General features: G+C 50.7%; 1 protein-coding gene across 1 annotated transcript in view; it reads left to right on the plus strand.

The window, feature by feature from the left end:
• Positions 1-10,293, plus strand: part of LOC107293876 (nuclear receptor corepressor 1-like) — a gene marked incomplete at both ends in the record, with an annotated part of 107,081 nt that extends 96,788 nt beyond the window's left edge. Inside the window, 5 exons of the mRNA XM_029285549.1 lie at positions 618-824; positions 2,633-2,782; positions 4,527-4,652; positions 7,853-8,018; positions 9,779-10,293. Of these exons, the coding sequence (XP_029141382.1) occupies positions 618-824; positions 2,633-2,782; positions 4,527-4,652; positions 7,853-8,018; positions 9,779-10,293 (1,164 nt within the window). The remainder of the gene's footprint in view (positions 1-617; positions 825-2,632; positions 2,783-4,526; positions 4,653-7,852; positions 8,019-9,778) is intronic.
• Between the last annotated feature and the right edge of the window lie 542 nt (positions 10,294-10,835).

A 10,835-nucleotide genomic window follows, 5' to 3' on the forward strand; every position in this document is an offset into this window, starting at 1 on the left:
GCAGATCGTCCAGGCGGCCTAGCAGCGCCATGGCGGCCACGCCCTTCGCCCGTGCCCCGCAGCATTATCTGCAGCCAACGGGGCGCGAGGGCGGATTCTTGTCCCCGCTACCCAGCTGACATGTCCTTGGCTGCGCTGCTCCGTGCGGGCCGCACTCAGAGGCGACTCTCCTCCAGGGGGGCTGCTGGTGAGGAGGGGGCCATGGTTGGAGGCGGGGCTGGGGCGACGGCGCGCGTGCGCACAGAGAGAGCTCCCTAGTGCCGCCTCTGGCACCCGTGCCATACGTTCGCCACCATTGAACCAGACATTAAACTAGGAGAGGGGGGATCAACCTATTCCCCAACCTGGAATTAAGGAGAAACTTCCTAACAGTGAGAACAGTTAACCAGTGGAACAGCTTGCCACCAGAAGTTGTGAATGCTCCAACACTGGAAGTTTTCAAGAAGAGACTGGACAGCCATTTGTCTGAAATGGGATAGCGTTTCCTGCTTGAGCAGGGGGTTGGACTAGAAGACCTCCAAGGTCCCTTCCAGCTCTGCTCTGATTGATTGAGTATATCCTGCCTGTTTCTTCCTCCTTGACTCCCATCCAATGCCTTTTTCTCTTCCTACCCCCAGCGACCGCCTACATGTTCCAGCGGCAGCTCTCGCCCACCCCCGGCTACCCCAGCCAATACCAGCTTTACGCCATGGAGAACACGCGGCAGACCATCCTCAACGACTACATCACCTCCCAGCAGATGCAGGTCAACTTGCGGCCGGACATTGCGCGAGGACTGTCCCCACGGGAGCAGACCTTGGCTCTTCCTTACGCAGGTGCCCGAGGTAGGGTTCCTTGGCTCAAACCAGGTTAATCTAGAACTCTGTTCGTAGAATCCCCTTGTTCAGAAGTCCCCAACCTTTTGGGCTCCATCAGGGACCGGTTCCGTGGAGCGAGCTTTTTCCGCGGACCGGAGGATGCGTGGTTTGGTGTGTTGCCTGCATCCCACAAGTGGGGCTTTGCATGTTTGTGTGGACCGGTTGCTGGCATGCCACGGCCCGGTACTGGTCCACTGACCGGGAGTTGGGGACCCCTGCCTTAGGGGTTCTGCCTCAAAACACCTGGAAGGGGAACCAGTGGGGGTCTTCAGGCAGGCTCCAAGAAGGCTCCAGACCCATTTGCACCACTCAGGTGATCCTGAGGACACAGGTAAACCTCCAAGTGGCCTCAACAACTCTCTAGAACAGGGCTTTTCAACCCGTGGTAGGGGTACCACCTGTGGTACATTGGCACCTGGCAGGTGGTACGTGACCATCCTAGAAAAGTGGTAGCGGGGGAGGGGAATGAGCTGAACCGGTGGCAGCACCGCACAAGCCTGAGCGAGAGACGGCTGGAGCTGCAGGGCTGTCAGGGCTCAGAGGAAGCGCCAGGATCAGTGCCGCTTTCCAGCTGATCGGCGCTTCTTCGGGGCTGTCAGGGCTCAGTGGAAGCGCCAGGATCAGCGCCAGGCTCCAACTGGAGCTCAGCACTGATCCTGGTGCTTCTGCTGAGCCCAGAAGAAGCACCGATCAGCTGGAATGTTGCAGCATCTCCAGGGTCTTGTGATTTACATTCAGATGCTTGGCAACCGATTCATATTTATGACGGTCACAGTGTCCCAGGGTCATGTGAAGCGACCAAAACCTGCTGCAACCACCCAGCAGATGGGGGGGGGGATAAAAACCAAACACCCCCCCACTCCACCCCCGCTGTCAATCCTCAACAGAAATGCTCACAACAATGAAAACCTCGGACAGGAGGAAGAGCGCGGCCGGGCGGGCAGGCAGGTGTCTTGCTCGGCTGTGCCTTGGGGGGTACTTTTTTCAGTGCCATTGTAACTTCGAACAGTCACTAAGAGAACTGTTGTAAGTCGAGGACTGCCTGTACTTTATCACTTTTTTCCTTTTTGGGGGGGGTCATCAGTTTTTTGACCCCTTGCTAGGCGACTGGTGGTACTCTGATGTTGCCATATCCTAAAAGCGGTACAATGAGTGAAAAGGTTGAAAAGCCCTGATCTAAAACGGGTTCCCAACCGGGGGTGCTCGCACCCCCTAGAGGTATGAGACGATATTCCAGGGGGTACGAAAACCTGGGCTTAGAAGTTTCAGAATTATAGTGTACGTGCATAATTCATTGCCGTCATTTCCAATTTTTGTAGGGATTCGAGGGCTGTGAGAATATATCAGAAGCGTTCTAGGGGCGCGGGGTATAGAAAAGGTTGGGAACCGCTGCTCTAAAAGAATGCAAATGACCGGCTTTCTGCAAGGAGTATAAATCCTTCCATTCCCCACCATCCCAGTCAGAGCTGAAGAAGCTTCTGGGATGGGAAGCGAAACGTCTTCAAAGAAAAACAAAGGAAGTCCAGTTGCCTCCTAAAAAAGCATCTTTGGGACAACCCTGACCTGGATGACTGAGAATCTACACAGTCAGGGTCATTGGAAAATGATCTGGAAAGTGGGGGATTGCGCGGGACAGCTGACGGCCGTTGCTGTCTCCGGTCGGCTGTGCGGTTGATTTGGATTCTGAGGGGTTCGTAGGCCGGTTGTAGGTCGATGTGTCTTGTTTTGTTTCGGTCTCATCTGTATTGGTATTTCTCCGTTCCTCTTTCGACAAGGAATCATCGACCTGAACAGCATGGCGCCCACCATCTTGGTGCCCCACCCCGGAGGGCCGAGTACGCCCCCGATGGAGAGGATCACCTACATTCCGGGCACTCAGCTGGCGTTCCCCACCAGGCCTTACAACCCACCTTCCATGTCTCCAGGTAAGGCTCAGAAGGAGGGGGGGGCACTAAGTGATGGAGGTGCCGAGTTCAGGTCCAAGGCGCTGAGGGGATTTGGAAGGGGGGGTGGCAGACATCCACCCACCTCCCATTTCTACTTCTGATCTAAAGCTGGGCACATCTGCCCAGAACATCTGAAATGCTTTCTCTTTTTTTTTCTTTTTGAATTTTTTTAATTGATTTTCTAATTTCACATTTAAATATTTGAAAAGCAACATGGCGGCTGAGTTAGTCCATAATTCAATAACATACAAATATCTTTAGGAAAGATCTCAAACGATTACATTAAATGTTTCCTCTCTTTTCCCCTTGGTATTTACTGTCTCACGTTTTGTTGTTGTTAGTTGCGAAGTCGTGTCCGACCCATCGCAACCCCATGGACAACGTTCCTCCAGGTCTTCCTGTCCTCTACCATCTTCTGGAGTCCATTTAAGCTCACGCCTCCTGCTCCAGTGACTCCATCCAGCCCCCTCCTTCTCTGTCGTCCACGTCTTCTTTTGCCCTCCATCTTTCCCAGCATTAGGCTCTTCTCCAGTGAGTCCTTCCTTCTCATTAGGTGGCCAAAGGACTTGAGTTTCAACTTCACGATCTGGCCTTCTAAAGAGCAGTCAGGGTTGATCTCCTCCAGGACTGACCGGTTGGATCGCCTTGCAGTCCAGGGGACTCGCAGGAGTCTTCTCCAGCACCAGGGTTCAAAGGCCTCCATTCTTTGGCGCTCAGCCTCTCTTACGGTCCAACTTTCACAGCCATACATTGCAACTGGGAAAACCATGGCCTTGACTATACGCACTTTTGTTGGCAGGGCGACGTCTCTGCTTTTTAGTATGCTGTCTAGATTTGCCATAGCTTTCCTCCCCAGGAGCCAGCGTCTTCTAATTTCTTGGCTGCAGTTTAAATTAATACAATTCTTACTATATCGATTAAATAAAAAATAACTGTCTTGCATTTATCGATAATTTTTGTTTACACCTATCCTAGTTGTTTTAACGTTCAATCTTTTTAGACAAATCAATGTCCCGGTTAGTTTTTCCCAGTTTTTAGATTCCCCTTAATATTTTAATTGAACGTTTAGTATTTACAATGTCCGAGTTTTAATTAATCCCAATTCCCTTGATCACAATTCACCACCGGATCTAACGTTCAGGATGCTTTCTCTTGATTTCAGCTTGGCTGCCAATTATGTGTGTATCACAGGTGGTCCTCGACTTACGACGGATCACTTAGCAACCGTTGGAAGAGGCAGTAGACCCTGAAAAAGTGTACAGGCCTGCCTTGACTTAACAATCGTTCGTTCTGTGACTGTTCAAAGATATGACGGTCCTGGGAAAAACGTGATTTATGAATCACAGGTTAAGTTTTTCACACTTAGCGACTCTTGCCGCATTCCCCCTGGTCACGTGATAAAAATTCAGACGCCTCACAACTGGTTCACATTTATGACGGTGGCAGAGTCCCAGGGGTGCTACGTGATCCCCTTTTGCCTCCTTCAGACAAGCAAATTCAGTAGTGGAAGCCGTGTTCATTTAACAGCCGCGATACTTACTTAACGACTGCCATGATTCACTTCACAACTGCGGTGAGCGAGGCTGTAAAATGAGGCTAAATTCGTTTGACAGCTGTCTCCGCTTAGCAACAGAAACGTTGTGGTTCTGAAGTTGAGGACTACCGGTAATCCACCTGCCCGGCTTCTCTAAAAGCCCCGTGTCTCTTCTCTTTTGATCCGCAGGGCACCCGTCTCACCTGCCGGCCTCCGTGGTTGCCAGTGCAGAGAGGGAGAGGGAGAAAGAACGAGAGCGAGAACGAGAGCGGGAGAGAATCTCGTCCACCCCCACGGACCTCTACCTTCGCCCAGGTAAGCTCCGGCTGCCTCTTTGGGCTCTGTCACCTAGAACAGAACGGAACGGAATAGAATATGGAATGGAACGGAATAGAATAGAATAGAATGAAATAAAATATAGAATGGAATACAGTGGAATGGAATGGAATAGAACAGAACAGAACAGAACAGAATATGGAATGGAGAACAAGGAATACCAATAGAATAGAATAGAATAGAATAGAATAGAATAGAATAGAATAGAATAGAATAGAATAGAGTTGGAATTGGAATTGCAATTGAAATTGAAATTGGAATTGGAATTGAAATTGAAATTGAAATTGAAATTGAAATTGAAATTGAATAGAACAGAATATGGAATGAAATGGAATGGCGAACAAGGAATACCAATAGAATAGAATACAATAGAATACAATAGAATAGAGTTGAAATTGAAATTGGAATTGGAATAGAATAGAACAGAATATGGAATGGAATGGAATGGAGAACAAGGAATACCAATAGAATAGAATAGAATAGAATAGAATAGAATAGAATAGAATAGAATAGAATAGAATAGAATAGAATAGAATAGAATAGAATAGGAAATGAAAATGGAAAATGGAAAATGGAAAATGGAAAATGGGATAGGACAGAAATTGGAATGGAATAGAATAAGAATAGAATTAGAGTTAGAATTAGAATGGAACAAGAACAGAACATGAAGGAATGGAATGGAATTGTAATGGAACAGAACAGAACAGAACAGGAATAGAATAGAACAGAACAGAATAGGAACAGAATGGAATGGAATAGAATTCTTTATTGGCCAGGTGTGATTGGACACACAAGGAATTTGTCTCCCGTGCAGAAGCTCTCAGTGTACATACAAGCGATCAATCATGAGCACAATCCTAAAATATAATCATCATAAATCCTAAAATACAACACCCATTGATAGTCATAAGATAAAAGCAATCAACATAAACCATAAGATACAAGCAACAGATTTATAACAACCAGTGAAGGAAATAGGCAATAGGAAAGATGAGAAGATAAAAGAGTAATACTGCCCTACTAGATGGTTTGACAGTTTTGTGGGAATTGGGTGTTCAGCGGAGCGATGGCACGGTGGGGGGAAAAAACCTGTCCTCCTGTCAAGTTGTCTTGGTGTGCAATGCTCTATTGCGCCATCCAGAGGGGAGAAGTTGAAATATTTTTATGTCCGGGTGGTGAGGACTCTAGATATTTTCTTTCTCCATGGAAGGCAGGCTGGTTGCGAGGGTGTTTTGTGCAGTCCTAACTATTCCGTTGAAGTCCGTACCTGTCCCGTTTCCGTTACTGTGCCAAACCCAACAGTCACAAACCCGCAAATGACACACTCAATAATTCCTCTCGACAACATGATAGCAGCCTTCCAGTAACTCAGGGGCTGCCCCAAAGAAGAGGGAGTCAAGCTATTCTCCAAGGCGCCTGAAGGCAGGACAGGAAGCAACGGATGGAAACTAACCAAGGAGAGAAGCAACCTGGAACTAAGGAGAAACTTCCTGACAGTGCGAACAATTAACCAGTGGAACCACCTGCCTCCAGAAGCTGTGGATGCTCCAACACTGGAGGATTTTAAGAAGAGACTGGACAGCCATTTGTCTGAAATGGTATAGGGTTTCCTGCCTGAGCAGGGGGTTGGACTAGATGACCTCCAAGATCCCTTCCAACTTTATTATTATTATTACCTCCAAGGTCCCTTCCAACTTTATTATTATTATTATTATTATTAACTTTCGACAACAACCGAAGAGAATCTGTAGGCAGAATCGTCCCCCAATCCTTGGATCGTTCTGCCAAGACTGATGGGAATAGTAGTCCAAGTCACCCAGAAAGAACCAGATAGTGGGGGGAAAAAAATCCGCCGTACAGGTAGTCCTCAGCTTAACGACCGCAAATTGGGACCAGAATTTTCGTTGCTAAGCAATACAGTTGTTCGTATGCTAGAAACCTCCCAGAGTCGCTTTCAAACGCGACGGGCAGCCAATAAATTCCATACTAAAAAAAATAAAATTGAGTCGCGACCGATTTTACCAACTTTTTCTTTCTTTTTTTGGACACGGTTGTTAAGCAATTCATTGCTGTCGTTAAAACGAATCACGTAGTCATGGGAACCTGGCTTCCTGCCTTTCCTGTGGGCGGCAAAAGGTCATCCCTTGACCCCAGGACGCCGCAAAATGTTTTGGAAATCCGAGCGTCCCAATTTGGATCGTGTGACCGTGAGGAGGTTGCAGCGGTCATAAGTGCGAGGACCTGGTCTCAAGTTCCTTTCTGCAGTGCCATTGTAACTTGGAGCGGTCACAAAAAGAACGGTTGTAAGCTGAGGACTTCCAGCCACCTTTGGGAAGCAATGGGTGACTGTCAGAGCCCCAGTTGTCCATCTGTTGACTCAGTTTAATAATAATAAAGTTGGAAGGGACCTTAGAAGTCATCAAGTCCAACCCCCCTGCTCAGGCGGGAAACCCTATACCATTTCAGACAAATGGCTGTCCAGTTTCTTCTTAAAAACTTCCAGTGTTGGAGCATTCACCGCTTCTGGAGGCAGGTTGTTCCACTGGTTAATTGTTCTCACTGTCAGGAAGTTTCTCCTTAGTTCCAGGTTGCTTCTCTCCTTGGTTAGTTTCCACCCGTTGCTTCTTCTCCTGCCTTCAGGTTCTTTGGAGAATAGCTTGACTCCCTCTTCTTTGGGGCAGCCCCTCAAATACTGGAACACAGCTATCCTGTCCCCCCTCGTCCTTCTCTTCGTTAAACGAGACATACCCAAGTCCAGCAACCGTTTCTTATATGTTTTAGCCTCCAGTCCCCTAATCCTCTTTGTTGCTCTTCTCAGTACTCTTTCCAGAGTCTCAGCATCTTTTTTGACATCGTGGTGACCAAAACTGGATGCAGTATTCCAAGTGTGGCCTTACTAAGGCCTTGTAAAGTGGTATTAACACTTCAGGTGATCTTGATTCTGTCCCTCTATTAATGCAGCCCAGCACTGTGTTGGCTTCTTTGGCAGCTGCAGCACACGGCTATTCTATCCTATTATTTAAATTTAAATTTATTTAACGGCTGGCTCCTATTTAGGTGATTGTCCACTAGGACTCCGAGGTCCCTCTCACAGTTACTACAATTGAGCAAGGTTCCCCCTATATTGTACCTGTGCATTTGGTTTTTCTTGCCTAACTCTTTCCCTACCCCTTCCTAAGGTGCCGAGCAGCCGGGGAAAGGAGGCAGCCACGGCTACGTCCGCTCGCCGTCGCCCTCCGTCCGGAGCCAGGAGTCCATCCTCCAGCAACGGCCCAGCATCTTTCAGGGGTCCAACGGGACCAGCGTCATCACCCCGCTGGACCCCGCCGCCCAGCTGCGCATCATGTACGTCTCGGGAATTTCAGCCTGGGTTGCCGGGAGGGGGGGATGTAGCGTCTCTAGGATGGCTTGGGGATGGGGTGGGGGGTGAGGTGGGATTGGAGAAAGGCTACAGGCAGTCCTCGACATGACCTTAATGGAACCTGCCTGTTAAAGAGTCGCAGGTTGTGACGGTCATAAACTGGGGTGGACAGCTGATCTTTCTGCCGCGGTCGTTAAACGAGTGCCGTGGTTGTTAAGGAAAACCATTTTCTTGCTCTGGCGCTGTTTGGTGACTTCCAGTTTCCTGCCAAACCGCTCCCTTCCTCCTTTTTTCCATTCCTTTCCCTTCCTCCCTTCCTTCGTCCCTCCCTCCCTTTTCCTTTCCTTTTTCCATCCCCCCTCTCCCTTTTTTTCCTTTTCCTTTTTTCTTTCCTCCCTCCCTCCTTCTTTTTCTTTCCTCCCTCCCTCCTTCTTTTTCTTTTTTCCTTTTCCTTCCTCTCTCCTTTTTCCTTTCTTTTTTCCTTCCTTCCCCCCTCTCACTTTTTTCCTTTTCCCTTCCTCCCTCCCCTTTCTTTTTCCTCCCCCCCTCCCTCCCTTTTTTCCCCCCTTCCTTCCTCCTTCCCCCCCCTCCCTTTTTCCTTCCTTCCTTCCTTCCTTCCTTCCTTCCTTCCTTCCTTCCTTCCTTCCTTCCTTCCTTATCCTTCCTTCCTTCCTTCCTTCCTTCCTTCCTTCCTTCCTCTTTTTCTCCCTTCGATATCCTTCCTCCCTCCCTCCCCTTTCCTTTTCCTTCCTTCTTCCCTCCCTCTTTTTTCTCTTTCTTCTTCCCTCCCTTTTCCTTTTTCCCTCCCTCCCTTTTTCACTTCCTTCCTCTTTTTCTCCCTTCCATTTCCTCCCTCCCTCCCTTTTCCTTCCTTCCTCCTTCTTTTTTCTCTTTCTTCTTCCCTCCCTTTTCCTTTCTCCCTCCCTCCCTTTTTTCCTTCGTTCCTTCCCCCCTCTCTCCCACCCTCCCTCCCTCCCCCTCTGTCTCCTGGTAACTCCTAACCCTGGATTTAAAGACAGCAACCCCGTAGACGCCTTCCCTCTTAAACCCACCCACCCCCTCCCCAGAAGGGACCCTAATGCAGTGATGGCGAACCTTTTAGAGACCGAGTGCCCAAACTGCAACCCCAAACCCACTCATTTATCGCCGGGTGCCAGGTGGGCGTGGCCCACTGGATGGGCGTGGCTGTGGTGGTCAAGTCAGACTGAGTGGGTGTGGCCAAGGTGGGCGTGATCACCTCGATGTTGCTCGTAGGGAGGGACGCCTGTGGGGGCTGGGCAGGGTTAGGGGAGATCTAGGGGGTCTCTGGCAGGTAGGGCGTTGGGCAGGAGTCTCGTCCTGTGGGCAGAGGCAGGGGGCAGGGCGGGGGTTCCATTGTCGCGGGGGGCAAGGCGAGGCCGGGGCGGCTGCTGCCTGACACCATCGGCCCCCGCACACACAGGCCAGCGAGCGCATGGGTGCTGGGATGCATCCAGCCATGTGGGACCTCGGCGAGTTAGCGGGAGGCTGGTTGAAGAGGGACGGTTGCCATCTCCGGGGCATGGTGAGTGTGCCCACAGAGAGGGCTCTGAGTGCCGCCTCTGGCACGCCTGCCATAGGTTCGCCACCACTGCCCTAATGGGTGTCTCTTCCCGGCCTCAACCTCCCTCTTCACAGCTGCAGAAACACCCAAAGGCCTGAGACCAGATTTAACCCTGCAATTTCTCTCTCTCTCTCTCTGCATCCTCCTTCCCTTCCCCAACAGGCAGCTGCCCCCTGGCGCGCCCTCCATCACCCAAGGCCTGCCAGCCTCGCGCTACAGCACCGCAGCCGACGCCCTGGCGGCCCTGGTGGACGCAGCCGCCTCCGCCCCGCAGATGGAGGTGGCCAAGGCCAAGGAGGGCAAACACGAGGGGGGCCGGATAGAGGAGAATCTGGGGCGCAGGGCCACGGTGGTGAGCGAGCAGCTGCCGCCGCAGCCAATGGAGCCGAAAGGGCTGGACGGGGAGAGGAGGGGAGCCCCGGGTCCCTACACCTCATCGGCCTCGGCGGTGTTCTCCAGCGCCAAATCCCAGAATCTGCCTTCTTCGGCCGTCTACTCTGAGGCCGGGAAAGACAAAGGGCCCCCCTCCATCTCTAAGTACGAGGAGGAGCTGCGCACCCGGGGCAAAACCACCATCACGGCCGCCAACTTCATCGACGTGATCATCACCCGGCAGATCGCCTCCGACAAGGACGCCCGCGATCGCAGCTCGCAGAGCTCGGATTCTTCCGGCAGCCGTACGGTCGCTTTCCGTTTATCCGTCTGGGTGGATTTCTTTTTTTTTTTTTTTTTTTTTTTTTGCACCTGGGTGGTCGGTGGGACGGTTTGGGGATGGAGTAATTGGAAGCTCGTTTGCCTACGACAACCCTGTGAGGTGGGTTGGGCACAGAGAGAGAGAGAGAGAGAGAGAGAGAGGCCCCAAATCACCAGGCGGCTTTCGTAGCTTAGCAGGACTAGAACTCCCTGTCTCTTGTCAGCCAGCCACTATCGTGACTAAAGCGGAACTAGAACTCATTGTCGCCTAGTGATTGGCCCAAAGTCACCCAGCCGGCTTTCATGCCTGAGGCGGGACTAGAACTCACCGTCTCCTGGTGATTGGCTCAGAGTCACTCAGCCAATTTCCATGCCTGAGGCGGGACTAGAACTCACCGTCTCCTGGTGATTGGCCCAAAGTCACCCAGCCAGCTTTCATGCCTAAAGGCGGGACTAGAACTCACCGTCTCCTGGTGATTGGCCCAAAGTCACCCAGCCGGCTTTCATGCCTAAGGCGGGACTAGAA

The sequence above is a fragment of the Protobothrops mucrosquamatus genome, unplaced genomic scaffold (genome assembly GCF_001527695.2).
Source record: "Protobothrops mucrosquamatus isolate PMUCROS unplaced genomic scaffold, P.Mucros_1.0 scaffold_12, whole genome shotgun sequence".
Classification (NCBI taxonomy): Eukaryota; Metazoa; Chordata; class Lepidosauria; order Squamata; family Viperidae; genus Protobothrops; species Protobothrops mucrosquamatus.